This window comes from Diadema antillarum, unplaced genomic scaffold, assembly GCF_040938485.1.
Source record: "Diadema antillarum isolate AM-2024a unplaced genomic scaffold, OU_Dant_1.0 seq00001301_RagTag, whole genome shotgun sequence".
NCBI classification, from domain to species: domain Eukaryota; kingdom Metazoa; phylum Echinodermata; class Echinoidea; order Diadematoida; family Diadematidae; genus Diadema; species Diadema antillarum.
The window spans coordinates 668360-686769 of NW_027272079.1; the positions used below are offsets into that span (position 1 = coordinate 668360).

Consider the following 18410-nt stretch of genomic DNA (forward strand, 5'->3'; position numbering starts at 1 on the left):
ATCGTTTTTATAGCGATCATAATATCGCTGCACAGCAGAGATTCGTATTCCAATGCACAGTAGGCCTACTCTCTCTCTCTCTCTCTCTTTCTCTAAAAAAAAAAAATGAAAACATTCACACTTGAAGGGGTGGATACATTTAAAACGGAGTCAATTTAGAGTGAAATTGGAGTGAATTTTGAGTGAAAATGTTCATTTTCACTCGGAGTGACCTCCGGGATCACTCGAAGATTTTGGAGTGCTATTGATGTAGCGCGATTCCGCTGCTTAAATGCATTCAGTTTTGCTCATAATCATTAATTTCATCCTTCTTTTTTTTCTTGGAAAGCAAGCACTCCTTAAAGAGGGAAAACCCCGATTGGACAAATTGCGACGTAAACATGCATTGACATAGTTATGTGATACGTATAAACAATTTATCATGAAAGGAGAGAAGGGTACCTACAGTACATGTATCCAAGATAAACATTATGCATGCACGTGTAGTACCACTTCTCGGGGACTCGAGTGAAGTTAAACGCAGCTTTGTTGATTACATAATGCCACTCTGGTGGTTTCGCCATACCCTTCTCTCTCTCCTACGTTTTCTTTGTTTTCTCCCTCTCTTTGTCTTTTTTCCCCCTACAAATCGTGTACTTTAAGAATAGACAGACGGTGTTAACCCTTACGAAAAAGTCCTGTGGTACTCCTGTGGTAATACCACAGGACAGTACCACAGGACAGTACCACAGGAAAGTACCACAGGACAGTACCACAGGACAGTACCACAGGAATTGTCCTGTGGTATTTTGGGACATACCACAGGACAGTACCACAGGAATTCCTGTGGTATTTTGGGACATACCACAGGGCAGTACCACAGGACCGGTACCACAGAACAGTACCACAGGACAGTACCACAGGAATTCCTGTGGTATTTTGGGACGTACCACCGGGCAGTACCACAGGAATTCCTGTGGTATTTTGGGACGTACCACAGGGCAGTACCACAGGACTAGTACCACAGAACAGTACCACAGGAACTGTCCTGTGGTATTTTGGGACAGTACCACAGGACAGTACCACAGGTCGATCATTACCACACAGCATTACCACAGGGCAGTACCACACAGCATTTCCATGGTACCACAGGAGAGTACCACACAGGACAGATCGAAAAATAAAAATCTGGGAGACTTTTAGCCACATTTCAAGGAATATTCCTGATAGGTGAGTGATGGATTTCAGGACAAACATGGCCCTACTTAATAACCTGTCCTACTCCTAACATATAACATCAGACTAGAGTCTAATGGCCAAGTGCCAATCTAGTCCTATAATAGATCTATATAGTCATATTCTATTCCTAGGTAGCCATCGACCCTACCAGTACATATATATATGGCCGTCTATCCGTAAAGCATTAAGGCATGGTTACTAACTCGATTATACTTTATTATCAAGATATGAAATTACACTTTCATAACAATATCTATGATATTGGGAATAACATAACATAATTAGACAATCTTTCATAAAGTTCAAAGTAAGTTCCATCATTAATACTTTGACTTTTTAAGTCATATATGTATTTTCTAAAATCTAGAGTGCTTTTTATGAATATTCATGAGCTATGTAAAAATTTGTACCACAGGAGTACCACAGGAATACCACAGGAGTACCACAGAAGTCCTTATGAAATTTCTCATGCTTTACATCAGCACTTTCATTAAATAGGTAATACTGTAGGAGTATAGGACAGGATAAGTAATGGCAAATCAATTGTCATAATTCACAGCATAACTCATCTATCAATTAATTGAGGAATATTAATATGTGCTTTTTTGTTTGTATTTTTGTTATAAATTTCAGTTGATTCTGCCTTACAATTTTCCTGTGTGGTACTCCTGTGTGGTACTGCTGTGTGATATTCTCCTAATGTGATAGTCCTCTGGTATAAAATGTTAAGAAAAAAAAAGAATATCCTGTAGCATTTTTCTGTGGTACTTACGAATTTAATTTGCTGTGTGGTACTTCTGTGTGGAATAGCACCATATTATGATTTTCCTGTGGGATTTTGGACAGTTCCTGTGGTACTCTCCTGTGGTATACATCGAAAATTACCACAGGAATTCCTGTCGTACTGTCCTGTGGTACGTCCCAAAATTCCACAGGACAATTCGTGTGGTACTGTCCTGTGGTACTATCCTGTGGTACTTTCCTGTGGTATTGTCCTGTGGTACTGCCCTGTGGTACTGCCCTGTGGTACTGTCCTGTGGGACGTCCCAAAATACCACAGGACAAGTCGTGTGGTACTGTCCTGTGGTACTATCCTGTGGTACTGTCCTGTGGTACGTCCCAAAATACCACAGGACAAGTCGTGTGGTACTGTCCTGTGGTACTGCCCTGTGGTACGTCCCAAAATACCACAGGACAAGTCGTGTGGTACTGTCCTGTGGTACTATCCTGCGGTACTTTCCTGTGGTACTGTCCTGTGGTACTGTCCTGTGGTACGTCCCAAAATACCACAGGACAAGTCGTGAGGTACTGTCCTGTGGTAATATCCTGTGGTACTTTCCTGTGGTACTGTCCTGTGGTATGTCCCAAAATACCACAGGACAAGTCGTGTGGTACTGTCCTGTGGTACTTTCCTGTGGTACTGCCCTGTGGTACTTTCCTGTGGTACTGCCCTGTGGTACTGTCCTGTGGTATGTCCCAAAATACCACAGGACGAGTCGTGTGGTACTGTCCTGTGGTACTATCCTGTGGTACTTTCCTGTGGTACTGCCCTGTGGTACTGCCCTGTGGTACGTCCCAAAATACCACAGGACAAGTCGTGTGGTACTGTCCTGTGGTACTATCCTGTGGTACTGTCCTGTGGTACTGTCCTGTGGTACTGCCCTGTGGTACTGTCCTGTGGTACGTCCCAAAATACCACAGGACAAGTCGTGAGGTACTGTCCTGTGGTACGTCCCAAAATACCACAGGACAATTCCTGTGGTACTGTCCTGTGGTACTATCCTGTGGTACTTTCCTGTGGTACTGTCCTGTGGAACTGCCCTGTGGTACTGTCCTGTGGTACGTCCTAAAATACCACAGAACAAGTCGTGTGGTACTGTCCTGTGGTACTATCCTGTGGTACTTTCCTGTTGTACTCTCCTGTGGTACGTCCCAAAATACCACAGAACAATTCATGTGGTACTGTCCTGTGGTACTGTTGTGTGGTATATGTCCCAAAATACAACAGGACAATTTGTGTGTATACTGTCTTGTGGTACTGTCCTGTGTGGAACTTTCCTGTGGTAATGTCCTGTGGTACTGCCCTGTGGTACATCCCAGAGTACCACACGAGCCTGTTACACAGTACCACACAGTTCCTGTGTTAACGTATATTTGTGTGGTACATTGTGTGGTACCAACCAGTACCACAGGGAGTACCACATGAGCCTGTAAAACAGTACCACACAGTTCCTGTGGTAACATTTATTTATGTGGTACATTGTGTGGTACTGACAAGTACTACACGGAGTACCCTACAAGCCTGTGGTACAGTACCACACAGTTCCTGTGGTAACATTACAAGTGTGTGGTACATTGTGTGGTACCGACAAGTACCACAGAGAGTACCACAGGACTTTTTTGTTAGGGAAACTTCAACTCAAGTGGCTTCTTAAGATCTGCGCCTCTTTCATCCATCTTAGGGACCGTGACACTATTGTGAATGACACAATTAAAAGCATCACACAAGGACTTTCACGCCTCGTTAGACCTTTAAGACTCAGATCTTTTTCTTTCTTTTTATGTGTGTGTGTGTGTGTGTAGACGTGGACGCCATTGGGAAATATCAAGCTCGAGACAATAAGTGGCCACTTACAATATAATGACCGACCGATGTTGAAGGTAGATTAAATCAGTAACTAAGTCAGAAATTGGGGAACCAGTAAATAAATAGGCAGCGATCGACACTTCGACGGTTTGCCAATCTAATGTGCAGCGATCGACGTCGAAAGTGTCAATCAAATACGTTATTTACGGTCGACGTCGAAGGTTGATAAAATCAGTAAGCAGCGATCGATGTCGAAGGTTGATAATCGGATGGGTGCTGTTCGTAATATTCCGAAGGTTCGTAATTCCGAAGGGTCGTTAAATTCGAAACACACAAATTCCCTAAACCTACAGGTTCGTTAATTCGAACGTTTGTGGCGTTATTCCGAAGGTTCGTTATTCTGAAGATTCATGAATCCGAAAATGAAATTAACGGAACAATATACCTTCTGAATAACGACTCTTCGGACTAGAGAGCCTTCGGAATAACGAACATCGGAATAATAGCTACCGATGTGTAAGGTTGATGAAATTATTAAATAGCGACCAATGTCCAAAGTTGATTAGGTCATACCGTCCGACGTTAGTGATCGAGAAAACTATAAAGTAGCGGCTGATGTCGAAAGTTGATAAAATAAGGACAATTAAATCAAATAGGTATAGCGTCCATAATGTCGAGATCAAATAAAATTGAGCAGCAACGAAGTGTCGAAGGTTTATGCAATCAACTTGGTATCGCACGACGTCGAATGTTAAGCAAAATTATCTGATTTATCCGACATTTGTTTTAGCATTGTAAAGAGGCTAAAGTTACCGTTATTCATTTCTGATCGCAAAAGCAATCATCCAACATTTACTAGTATTTTGACACCTTACGGAGCCGAATGTTACCATTAATCATTTTCAAATGTTAAAGCAAACAACCGACATTCATTTTAGCATCTTACGGAGCTGAATGTTATCCTTTTTCATTTCCAAACGTGAAAGCAAACATCCGCTATTTATTTTAGCATCTAACTGAGCCGATTGATACCGTTAATCAGTTCCAAATGTAAAAGCAACAATCTGTTATTTATTTTAGCATCGTTCGGAGCAGAACATTACCGTTATTCATTTCCAAATTTAAAAGCAAACATCCGACAATCATTTTAGCATCGTACGGAGCCGAATGTTACTGTTTTTTTTTTCATTTTGAACGTCAAGGCAGACATCAGACATTTACTTTACCATCAAACGCAGCTAAATGTTACTGTTCTTCATTTCGAAATGTAATAGCAAATATCCGACATTTATTTTATTATATGGAGCAGACTGTTACTGCTATTCACCTCCAAACGTAAAAAGCAATCATCTGCCATTTTCTGGGCATCTTCCGGAGCCAAATGTTATTGCTATTTACTTTCGAAAGTAAAAGCAAACACCCGACATCTGTTTAATCATCATACGGAGTTGAATATTAGTGTTATTAATTTCCGAACATCAAAGGGATCATTCGACATTTATTTTAGCATCTTCCGGAGCTGAATGTTATTGTTATTTACTTTTGAACGTAAAAGCAAACATCCGGCATTTATTTTTATCATCGTACAGAGTTGAATATTATTGTTATTCATTTCCGAACGTCAAAGCAAAGATCCGACATTTATTTTAGCATCTTCCGGAGCTGAATGTTATTGTTATTTACTTTTGAACGTAAAAGCAAACATCCGGCATTTATTTTTATCATCGTACAGAGTTGAATATTATTGTTATTCATTTCCGAACGTCAAAGCAAAGATCCGACATTTATTTTAGCATCTTCCGGAGCTGAATGTTATTGTTATTTACTTTTGAACGTAAAAGCAAACATCCGGCATTTATTTTTATCATCGTACAGAGTTGAATATTATTGTTATTCTTTTCCGAACGTCAAAGCAAAGATCCGACATTTATTTTAGCATCTTCCGGAGATGAATGTTATTGCTATTTACTTCCGAAAGTAAAAGCAAACATCCGACATTTATTTAATCATCGTACGGAGTATTATTGTTATTCATTTCCAAACGTCAAAGGGATCATTCGACATTTGCTTTAGCATATTTGGGAGCTGAATGTTATGGTTATTATTTTACTTTCGAACGTAAAAGCAAACATCCGGCAAATTACTGATACTTTTCAAAAGATTTTCGCGGATCGATTTCAGCTAATTTCCTTCATGTAGCCGATGGTTGACGGGAGAGTTTGATTTTCATATCATTAATTCCGCGCTGGAGCGCTCGGGCAAATGCGGGTGTTTAGACGAGCGTGAAAGTGCGGGCGACTTCCCTCGTCTGTACGCGTCCAAACGCCCGCATATTACCTAGTACGCCCGGACGAAAGGGCTTCCCGCATTTGCCCTAGGGGTTTTCGTGACGTTTCCCGCGGTCGGCACTGTATGGTTGTATACTGTAAGTCCATGATAGTCTTATCAAATATAAACATTACCCACTCAACGATGGGTCTTTCTATTAGATGTGATTATCATATATGCACTGGTCTGCCAAAAGGCACAAAATCATGAGTTGAAGATTTAAAAGCAGGGCAGTTAAATGCTTGCAGACAAACTTTTCACTTATGGTGATGGAAAAGCAAAATCTGTGTGCTGATACAGAAACATGTGACACCACTAATATCATGGGAAAGATTAAAAACTACAGACTTATTGCTATTGACACAATCTTCACCTTCTTGTTGTCGTCCAGAACTGTGTTCATGTTTTCGATCCAGACAGCATCGACCGGTCCATCAAACAGAAGCCACTTCCTGTCCTCTGTCGTGGAAGCTGCTTGCTCTCGGAATGAATTGGCCAGAACACCTGAAAAAAGCATCAGTGGCTTTTTTTATCAGTATTGCAGCATCTGGGTCACGTTTGTCTGTGGACTTGTATGTCCCCATGCTTTAGTATGTCATGGGCTGCAATTTAGTTTGAGTTAATGTACACATCTGAAGTAGTAGTAGGCAATATTATCAGACAAACCTTCCAATAAAATGGACAAAATTAATGCAGATGCCAATATCAAATGACCTAAGAAGTAATTGCAATGATCAGTATCTTGTATCTTAATCTGCAGATTAGCCCGTTGAGAACGAGTCTCGAGTATACTCGGGCAATGGTCTATGGGAAATGCGTGTTGTAGCAAAATCAGCCCGTCCTCAACGGGTTAAGACTAAGAATAAGAATACAGCCACAGCCAAAGTTGCGATATAGGAAAATCCTGTGGTTTTGAGCTCTTCCTGTCACTTATAGCCATCACTTATTTCTAGCATAGATGTACACATGATTTGTGAATGCTTAAAAGCCTGGACTGATATGCACTGTTGAGCATGTGCATATGATGGCAAATGATTCCATTTCCCTTATACAATTAAAGCGATTTTTGTTTGCTCCTGCTGTTTTTCAAACTGCTTACCGTCTGTCCACTCGTGAGACACAGGGTCAAATGAGCCATAGAGCTGACCCATGGTGATACTCTTGGGGTTGATAATGGTGTAGATAACTTTGAATTCCTCCATCAGGCCAGCGGCGTGAAGGTCCCCCAGGGCCCCGGCCAGGACCCGGTAGGCGCTGGACTTGCCTCCCATGGGCTCACCCACAATCATGAAGCCATGGCGCACAAGCATCATTTCATACACCTGTGTATGGTTGCAACAAGAGCACTTTTCTAGGATTTGATCTACAACAATATGTCCTGATTTGTCAAACAGTGATAGTTGGATATCTGGCAAGAATTTTTGCCAAATATATTGCACTTGACATGACTGACCTAAATATCAGACAGGTCTGCCAACACTCCCACATCCAAATCAGGGAGATTCCACACAGCAATCAGGACGATATCTGTGTATTACATGCATTTCAATGGGCGGAAATGATTCCCAAATCAGGGAGATTTTAACATTCTCTTATTCAGACATGTACAAATTTTGACATTTTCAGGGAGACTCCTTCAGAATCAGGGGGACTTAGCAGATCTGTATCAGATCATCCCCAAGGGAAGTAGAAATGTGACTCACCTCAATGATCTTGGTAATGAACCAAGGCACCGGCTGCAGCTTCAGCTTGGAGATGTTCTCCTTGAGTGCCTCCAGGAAGACAACGTAGTCTGGTTCTGGGAGGACCACTCCCGGGAACAGATCACCGATGATGCCTTCAAAGAGAGGTACATCCTGGAAGGAAGGGAGAAAATGATTTTTTGAATACAGATAGAAATACACATCAATACCTGAAAGGACATGGTTCTAGGCTAAATGACTATAACAATCATGAGGGCAAGGTTGCAATATCTTACACATTTCATTTGCATGAAATCATGAGTCATGAGTCACGACTCACAGGTTCAAATTTCACGGCCTGAGCTGGCGGGGACCAGACTATATACGTGCACAGCAATTCTTAACATCATTTCTGTGACTGAGAATCATCTACACTGTCCATTATGAATACTGTGATAATGACAACAAAACAATTGTAAGTTCCTGATATCGCTCCTATCACTCAAGAAGTCCTCACACAAATTAGACACCTCAACAAACAAGCACAAAGTCACATGTAAAAGTAAACTTTTAATTGCAAAGTTACTGGGCTACATATGTGTAGGTGCGTTAAGTAGAGTTGTAACGACCACTGCCTCCCCCTTAAGTCAAGATTAAGAGATGCACACTGTCATATACGTACACTGTATATCTGACCACCTTTCGAGAGTGACTTTCCGTATGAAGCTGAACATGACAAACCTAAGCTAATGAGAAAAATTATTTTCAACGGGACATTAATGTGGTTTATGAGATGGGATGTAATCTATAAGGGTGTTGCATCCAAAAAGCTGATATCTTGCTTTACCTGGGCCAAAAACTTTGGCAGGTTGACGTCCTTGATGGCACGGAGGACTAGGATGCTCTCATCCTCGTCGGTGTACTTCAGCTTCAGGTTGCCGGCAGCCGTCAGCACCGACTTCACGGCCCGCATCCCGTAGTCGTAGTGATGCTGGGAGGAGAGCAGCTCCGAGCAGAGGCGGTAGGTGGCCACGATCTTGCCCGATAGGCTGCGGGCATCGACGAATCCCATGGAGTAGAGGGAGATCTCTCCGATGAGGCCGTAATCAGGCACCATCATGGCCACGGTACGGAACAGCACCTTTGCGAAACGAGTGCCATGTTGCACACATGCTCTTTTACTTTTGCGTGAACACTATATGTTGGCACAGGTATTGTGTCACACTACTAAACCACTCAATTAAAGATTCCATTGTTATGCCACATTTATGGATGATTATGATATACTCTAAACACTACAGAAAAGATTAAATATTTACAAGCCTTACTACCCATGAACTTGGTAAATGATGGCTGATATACCATCTTCACCAACAAAGAAGCAAAGGATAACAAGGAAAAAAAAAAGGGTGTTCTTTTACATACTAATTCCTGAAGGCTGTGGGACTGAACCCACGGAACTAAACCCCTTATCAAACAAAGACACTGTATGGTGCTCAGTTCAATCTCATGGAATACAAGCTTCTGTCAAAAACTTGCAGCAAAATACTGTATACGCTGTTATTTTCGCGTACAGATATTTTCGCGAATGACGAGGTCACAGACATTTTCGCGACATGTTGTTTTCGCAAATCGACACCGACGCTTACGTTAATGCTCTATTAACACAGTGCTTGGAGTCATTTTCGAGTGTTGTTAAATTCGCGATCCAACTGTGATTCGCGAAATTCGCGAAAATTAAACCCTCGCGAAAATAACAGCTTATACAGTAAACAAAGAAACAAAACCTAGAGGCAAATTTATGAATGAAAATCCCTGAATAATGTATGTGTACACTCTCTGTTAAAATTGTCTCATCTTACAGAACACATGACTCTCCAAGTATGATTGAATGATATACCCTTCATCATACTTAAATTGGTGGACAAATATGAAACCATACAATCACAGGAAGGAGCCACACATCCTAAGCTGGGAGCTCACCTTCAGGTTATCCGGCAGCTCAGAGCGACCAGCGTAGCCAGGGTTCATGGTGATGAACATGGTGCATGTGGGGTTGAGGGTCAGCTCAGTGCCCTCAAAGAGGAACTTCTTCTGGCCGGTCTGGATGGCTCGCTGGATGCTGTGGATCTGCTGGGCCACCACCGACAGCACCTCCAGCTCGATGCGGTTGAACTCGTCGAAGCAGGCCCAAGCACCGGCCTGGGCCAGCCCTTTGAAGAACTTGCCCATGGCCTTGTAGTCCAGACCGTCGGAGCAGTTGAACACCACACACTGCAATGGGATTGGTACATACAAACATACATGTATAGCCAATACACATTGCTGCCCTAATACAGATCGCAGGATATGAATACAATGTACCATGACCAACAAGATTAGACCATCACAGCAGCTTAGGAATACAGAGTGATATCTTTTTTTTCCCCTTCTTTTTCCCATAGGCGAGCACTTAGCCCCTGACTGGGTTAATCATGGCCTATCATGGGTGGTTCTGAGTTTCATACAAATCTTCAAAAACTGGGTTATTTTTACAAATGGAATTGTGGTTTCATAAAATTTGCCGCAAATATCTCAGAAAACACAAGAGAGAAAGTCATAGGTTAGGGTCAAATGAATGAATACATTTTATTTTCATCTCAGTCTCCTTCGTCAGCAGTTACATTATTATATTGGTACGTTTGTAGAAAATCTTTGACGTTACTTTACATTTCAGTAATCTTTCACATTTGACACACTGCACTCTGCCCCTGAGTCCCTGCCACTGTCAGTGAGAATCTTCCGTGACCTGTATCGATTGGCAGCTTTCGAAGCCAAGCCTTTTTCGGCTTAAGTGTGGAGTAGATGATGACTTGTTAAGCCTTTCAAAACTTGGCAAGAAATGGTGTGAAAATGAAAATAAGCATGCACTTGAGAGTGGCAGCTCACACTTTGAAAGGAGTATGCCAGGTTGATCCCACAGACAAGATTGGCTCACGGCCAGGAATATTCAAAATTTTCAGTATATCACAGGTTCGTGATGAAACATTTCATGAAATTCCCAAGGTCTTAATCTTTTCGAAAAATGAGAATAAATCATCACTAGGGTGACGAGACTGTGCATCTCAAAATTTGGAGAATATCTCTTTTTGGGATGAATTATCAGATAGTCAACTAAGTAATGTCCTGTCCAAATCCCTGCTGTCTCACCCCCAAAAATGAAGCCACCACGGCATGTCTAAGAAAAGGTGATCCCAATTGTTACAGTGCTTGGGCTTCCATGTTTTTTCACTTTCCTAAACATTTGACATTTTTGAGATACAAGGTTTTGTCACCCCAACAGCAAATATGTACTCAAGGACTGTAACCCTCTGCAACATGAAAATAAATGAAATTAAATTAAAATCATAGTCATACAGAGTCACAGCTACAATTGTAGACTGCTTACGAAAACATCTAATTTCAAACATTCTTGGCCATTGAAATTTGATAAGATAGTAGATGAGATATTAAACTTTCACACTGTTCACAAAGATTTGTTATTGGACACTTTTCACAACTTTACCAGGATAACATGGAGGCAGGCGGAATATTGCATCAGATCATCATAATATTGATATTCCATGATTTCCACCAATAGGGCAGAATCGACAGTTTCCTGGTTCAGTTTTGGCCGACACTGAATAAACAAACAACCATGGCAACCAGTAGTTACAGTTCCCAGGGTAGCAGCGGCAGCAGCAGCGGCAGCAATAACAACCAATCAGCTTGAAGCGACATCAGCCACTGAAATCATGACTCAACCCTAATTCCTCTGCTTTGTTTGCCAACAGGCAGGGTTGTAGAGTCCTTTTTTTTGCTGATTGGTACACTAAGTTGTCTGGAAACTAATTGTCAATGAAAAGAGATTACCTGATCTCCCTAATCCCAATTGTGTCACTGCTGCCTTCCTGTAGGACTGAGGCACATTGCTACACCTGAGTGGGCTTGCTAAGTCTACAACTACCCTGGTGTAGGTCAAGTTTGGAGAGATAAATGCAATATGCTATATGGAAAAAAAATCAGCAAGTTAAGCTACACTGTGAGTGCCTGGACACATAAGGATTAAACAATACACATACACTTTATATCTAAACAGACTTTCATAAACAATGACCCAAATTCACAAAGGTGGTACAATCTTGTCCATGGTTTAAACCACGGACAAAGACCATGGGGCGCCAATTGTCACAAAATATTTCGTTACGAAATCAGTTACTTCATCGACGAAATGACCATTTCGTTAACAAAAATTATCATTTCGTGGACGAAAGGTTCATTTCGTTACAAAATCATCACTTCATCGACGAAATGACTGATTTCATAACAAAATATTCCATGCGATACTTGGCGCCCCATGGTCTTTGTCAATGGTTTAAACCATGGACAAAATTGTGCCACCTTCATGAATTTGGGCCAATAATGGGTTCCTGGCAAAACTGACCTGTTTGGCCACAGCCTTGGCCAGATCCTTGCTGGTCTCTGTCTTCCCAGTGCCGGCTGGTCCCTCTGGGGCCCCACCCAGATTTAGTTTCAAGGCACCCATCAGAGTTCTGGGAAGATGACAACAACAAAACTTTCACCCCATGGTCTTACAATCCCATACTGTGCATTCTATCAAGAATGCTTATTTACAATGTACATGCACATGCATGAATAAAAAGTATGGACATCACATACAATTACACAAACATACACTCATATACTATATCTTTACAAACAAAAATACAAGCATGCACACACATATCAAACATAGGCCTAAATCCACACACACACATCAAATATACATAATTATACACATATACATAAACATGCAGAAATGATATGCATATGTTCAAAATGTTTACTTATATACCAGAGCCACACTGTATGTAATCTGTCTAACAGTATATGCTACCTATGCCATATGTTTGCTTGTGAATACACAGGATGAGACAATGTTCAGACTTCTCCAGATATACATGTACATGGAGACAATTTACATAATAACTAGATGAACCTTTGCAGGACAGTATGAGACACCATTAGATTCTCCACAAAAGGCCAATGCCTGGTTAAACTTCACCTCATGTCTTATGGGCTTATGCTTTTGAGCTTGTCCCATTGGCACATGATAACAGCACACGAGTATTTTTTTTTTCACAGTAAAAGGAGTCCTCACCTGTAACATCTGTCTGTCAGTGGGGTGATGACCAGACGCCCTGAATTGCCCAGATACTCATATCCATACGGCAGCTCTGTCGTGATCATGTGGACGTGGACGATCTCGCCGTTGAAGTAGTAACGGAGCTGGCTGATCCAGTTGAAGTCGTTGGTGCTTTCGACCCCAAGCTCATCCAGGTTTTGCACAACATCGCGTGCTACAAGAGAGAGGAGACCACGCACATACAGGAGCATAAACATGTACATCCAAATAGCAACATCCTGCACAGGTGTCAAAGAGCATGTCTTTTTTCTTTCGCTTAATGAGTGTCCTAATTCAAGACAATTTGATCACAGACAGTAAAGGATCTTACAAATGGTAATCACTAAAAGATAAATTGTATGTGTGGAAAATAATCTAAATTACATATGGCATGTACCTAGAGATAACTAGAAATGTCGCTACAGCGACTGGTTATACCCCCGGCAAACAACATTTCATAAGCTTTGGTCAAAACAACATTTCATAAGCTTTGGTCAAAAAACTGAGGAAGTAGTTAAATCCGCAAGATCTTTCCTTGATCTTCTGCCATTAATATGCCGTTACCATGGCAACGTACTTTCGGGTACTGTCGAAAAATGCGTCTTGCACATCTACAACTAAAGGCACACATCTGTACCAAGTTTCATGGAAATTGGGCAAAAACTGAGGAAGTAGTTTGCAACACAAAATTTTCCATCATTTTGGCTCATAATATGTGAGCTGTTACCATGGCAACATACTTTTTGTCACTGTCAAGAAATGTGTCATGCTGACCTATATCCTAAGACAAACATTCAATACGATTCCATGAGAATTGGAAGAACACTGAAGAAGCAGTTTTGCCATGAAGCATTTTGCCCTATATTTTACCAATAACATGCCGTTACCATGGCAACGCACTTTTTGCCACTGCGGAAATATGTGTCTTGCACATTAACATATTCAGATGAACATCTGTACCTAATTTCATAAAAAATTATCAAAAACTGTGGGAGGAGTTCGCGACGCAAGATTTGTACCCATTTTTGCCCATAATATGCCGTTACCATGGCAACGTACTTTTGGGTACTGTCAAAAAATACGTCTTGCACATCTACAACCCAAGGCACACATCTGTGCCAAGTTTTATGGGAATCGGTTGAAAACTGAGGAAGTAGTTCGCGACGCAAGATTTGTACCCATTTTTGCCCATAATATGCCGTTACCATGGCAATGTACTTTTGGGTACTGTCAAAAAATACGTCTTGCACATCTACAACCCAAGGCACACATCTGTGCCAAGTTTTATGGGAATCGGTTGAAAACTGAAGAAGTAGTTCGCGACGCAAGATTTGTACCCATTTTTGCCCATAATATGCCGTTACCATGGCAACGTACTTTTGGGTACTGTCAAAAAATACGTCTTGCACATCTACAACCCAAGGCACACATCTGTGCCAAGTTTTATGGGAATCGGTTGAAAACTGAGGAAGTAGTTCGCGACGCAAGATTTGCAACGGACCGACCGCCCGACCGACCGCCTGACCGCCCGACCGACCGCCCGCCCGCCCGACCGACCGACCGCCCGACCGACCGTCTGCTGATTCCTACAATGTATATACCCCCTTCAAACTTTGTTTGGCGGGGGTATTAATACTCTACAGAAAGTCATTTAGCATGTGCGGTGTTGAAGTACCTACCCAACTACGTAAGAAAAGAAATCAACGAACTTTACTAATGATTTGAATTATTTACGTCATTTACATTCATCAATACCAGCTATTGAATTACACATAAATGATATGGGTTTAAGATAATCATCATGGCATTGTGGAAATCAATACACTTTGACAAAAATGCTGAAACTGCCTACAAGACCTTTACTTCATCTCATCAGTCGAATACTGGTATTGTTATCCAGCCTTACCATGAACATCAATAACTGTGAGAGCCCCAAGAGTGACTCGGTTGCCCTTCTCCAGCTTGCCTCTGACCAAGTCTACAATCTGCTTCAGTTGGCCGTTACTTTGCTCAGTGTACCTCTACAGATGGAAAGAGAGGGCAGAGAAAAAGAGTGATAATGGTGCAAATCTACATAACACCTTCAGAGTTGCATATCTGTAGCTCTAAAAGGAATGATTAAATTCTTAGTCTTGTCTCCAGTACCCGAGTATGTTGAGATTGCGCTGTTTGGGTATAATCAAGCATGCAATACAGCTGCTATAGCATTGCAAAGAGTTTCAAAGAATTACAAATTACAGGAAACATCCTCAGTAGTCATGAGTCAGTGCCCGACAATGCATTCAACAAACTGCACAGAGGTGATGCATCAACTAAAGTGGCATGTTGTTACACTAGACATACAGGACTTCAACACATAACTTTACCTCTACCAAAGTATTGTGGAATGAGGGGTTATTGATCATGTCTCCCATATTGAGAAACAAGAAAGCAAGCACGTTCACATCAACATTCCATTTTGGGAATGATCATGACACCCATTTGACACCAAATAAGGCCAACTCAATGTATGACAGGCTACAAATTCTTCTGGCTCCTACGATTAAAACGATGCCCTCTGTAGGTGGGGGATCGGGGGGGAGGGGGGAGGAAGAGGCTAGTGACTCACCTTCAGTCCACCGGGCTCCTTGATAGCCTTGGCCACCTCGTCCGTCCAGTAGATCTGGGAGACGCAGAGCACCACCTGGCCTGGCCACTCCAGCACCCACTTGTTGCGGGGGTTGGCAGCGTAGGCCGCCGTGCCGTCCTTGCACACTTTGGTGACGCTGGAGATCATGACCTCCTCGACCTGGACGAGCCATTTCTCCACCATGCCCTGATGGAACACATACATGCAAGAATTATTTTTCACCATGTTCACGTTTTCAAACAATACAGAAACAGACAGCATCTCGTGCTTGTTAATCTTGGCAGACCGTCATGTAAATACGACCGATACCATCATTGGGTTATTTCTCTGAAGTCCAAGATTCACTTGTTTTGCCCATTCATAGGGCTTTTGCTGGTGTCTACAAGTGTTAAATTTAGTGTAGTAATAAATAGCAAGGGTTGTGGAACCTGGGGAGGAACCCCCCTTTCCAATCTTCAAGAGAACAACAAACTAAAAAATCAAGAGAAAAAAAAATGAATAGAAAAAAAACAAGAATCACAAAATCCAAAGAGTATTGCCAGCAGATTCTTTCCATCTAAGCGGAGGGATTTACTATTGACCCTTGATCCTGCACGCTACAAACCATATTATCCTCTGAATACGGTGCTGAAGGATCAACTCATTCTATTAACAGTGGCTGAAAGTTGGTGGGCACATTGAATAATAAAAGGATGACCAGCTGAATTATGATTTGTTCAAAATAAATGGAAGAGGCTTACAAATCACTCATCATGCATTTTATGCAGCATACACTATCTCATTTTGATGTCCACATGGACTTCTCAAAAATTCATAAAAACCTGGGTGATAAGGGTCTGAATTTACCATGTGCACTTTGCGTGATCCAAGTCAAAATCCCATTTGAGCACATTGATGGCCCTCTGAAAAGTGCTTAAAGGTTACATTTGTAAGCTTTATTTGTATCAGATTACTTGCCACCATTGTCCATTGTTGTTTCGCTTTGTTGTGTCAGTTTCATTTTCCACACAACAAACACATCAAAAGTAGTGATGCCCTGTTTATTTCTACGCCTACGAACAAAAGTGACTACCAACAAAACTACTCTCATGGGTGCCTTGTTAATATCTGAGTAACAATGGGATCGATAGCAATTCAAAGAATTGACAGATGCCTGGCAATATGCCAAGCACAATGCCTTAGTGGGAGATAAGGGCCTGGTATTTACACTGCTATCAATCACACTATCACATCAATACATTCTACCACAAGTCAGTTCGATCACCATTTATTCACCTATTTCATTTCATTTCATTTCATTTCATATATTTCCACAACTTGCACAACTAGTTAAAAAAAGAATGAACAATACAGGACAACATGTCAATCATATGCAATACAGGGTGTGGAGGAAGAAGCAAAGGCCATTGACCTGTCAAGGCTTCTCCCTAGAAGGCTTCTCCCTAGAGGCTGAATAGCTCAAAATCAGTACATCTTACACTTCTGTTTAATATCAGACTGTTGCACATGTAATTTGAATTACATTGACATGTTTGAATGTACCCATTGTATATATGTCTTTTTGTTTTTGAATAGTTGGAAAAAAAAAATGTTAAATGCAGAAAACTCTGAATAGATTTAAAATGGAGTTGGAATATTTGTGTGTGGAATGGCCTTTGGTGTGATGGATCATGAATTGAAGAACAAGAAGATATGAGGAAATGTTTTTGTTTTGTTTTGTAAACCTACCCTGGCTTTGGCGGGATAGACCTTAGTGGCAAAGGGAACGACTTCCTTCTCAGCGCTGATCATGCCGACAATCTCCTGCTGCTCGGTGAACTCCAGGCTGGCGATGCCTTCAAAGCACTTCTTGAGGTGAGGCTGGACCCGCAGCGGATCCTTGGTTTCCGACAGGATCTCCAGCAGCTCGTCGTTGGAGAGGAAGAAGAATCTGGGGGGGGGTGGTGGGGGGAATGAGCAGCATCACACTCATGAATGTCCAGTGACTTCTATAAACCATAAATTTTCATGCGCATCAAACTTTCGCAAATTTTGCCCGGTGCCAAGATTGGTGAAAATAAAGCGCATGCGAAAGTTTTGTTTATGTGTAATGCACTGAATGCTAGTCTCCAATTCACAAAAGTTTAAAGGGATCGTACAGTTTTGGTTAAAGGGGATGGCCAGTAACTTTACTAGCTGATCAGTGGGAATCAGTGGGAATGCTGGGGGATGATTGTTCAAATCCTTGTGGGATTCATTTAAGAGTACATTATACATGTATATCTATTGCTGTGTGAAATTTATTTGCTTCAGAATGGTCTCATATTCAAGTAATGTGCAGTTTAATGTTTCATGGATATCATGCCTGTAAAGTGACAGGGCGATTGTTAACGATCACCCCGTCACTGCACAGGCATGCTAACCTAATTTCAGGTTTCTAACATTTTTTGGTCAGATAATGACAAACCTCTTATGAAATATGAAGAGCATGTCATTCCATGAGGAATTCAACATTTTTTTCGATGAAAATTGGTTTTGAAATGGCTGAAATATCCCAAACAGAGCGATTATAATACAGTGTGTGACCCACCTTTTATTACAATCGCTTTGTTTTACTTTGTTTTGGATGTTTCAGTCATTCCAAATCCGATTTTCATCAAACAAACTTTGAATTCCTCTTAAAATGGTATGCTCTGTTCTATTTCATAAGTGTTTTCTTGGTATCTCGCAAAAAAGTTAAAAGCCCAATTCTCATTTCCACCAATACTGTACCATCCCTTCAAT

The 18410-nt window shown here is 41.4% G+C and overlaps 1 protein-coding gene across 1 annotated transcript in view; it reads right to left on the bottom strand.

Annotated features, from left to right (window-relative positions):
* Positions 1 to 18410, bottom strand: part of LOC139708105 (dynein axonemal heavy chain 3-like) — a 115674-nt gene that overhangs the window by 49899 nt on the left and 47365 nt on the right. The window contains exons 23-32 of the mRNA XM_071620083.1: positions 17376 to 17577; positions 15627 to 15833; positions 14925 to 15039; positions 12995 to 13193; positions 12278 to 12386; positions 9799 to 10089; positions 8663 to 8956; positions 7837 to 7989; positions 7233 to 7455; positions 6507 to 6637 (exon numbers count right to left, since the gene is read on the bottom strand). Of these exons, the coding sequence (XP_071476184.1) occupies positions 6507 to 6637; positions 7233 to 7455; positions 7837 to 7989; positions 8663 to 8956; positions 9799 to 10089; positions 12278 to 12386; positions 12995 to 13193; positions 14925 to 15039; positions 15627 to 15833; positions 17376 to 17577 (1924 nt within the window). The remainder of the gene's footprint in view (positions 1 to 6506; positions 6638 to 7232; positions 7456 to 7836; positions 7990 to 8662; positions 8957 to 9798; positions 10090 to 12277; positions 12387 to 12994; positions 13194 to 14924; positions 15040 to 15626; positions 15834 to 17375; positions 17578 to 18410) is intronic.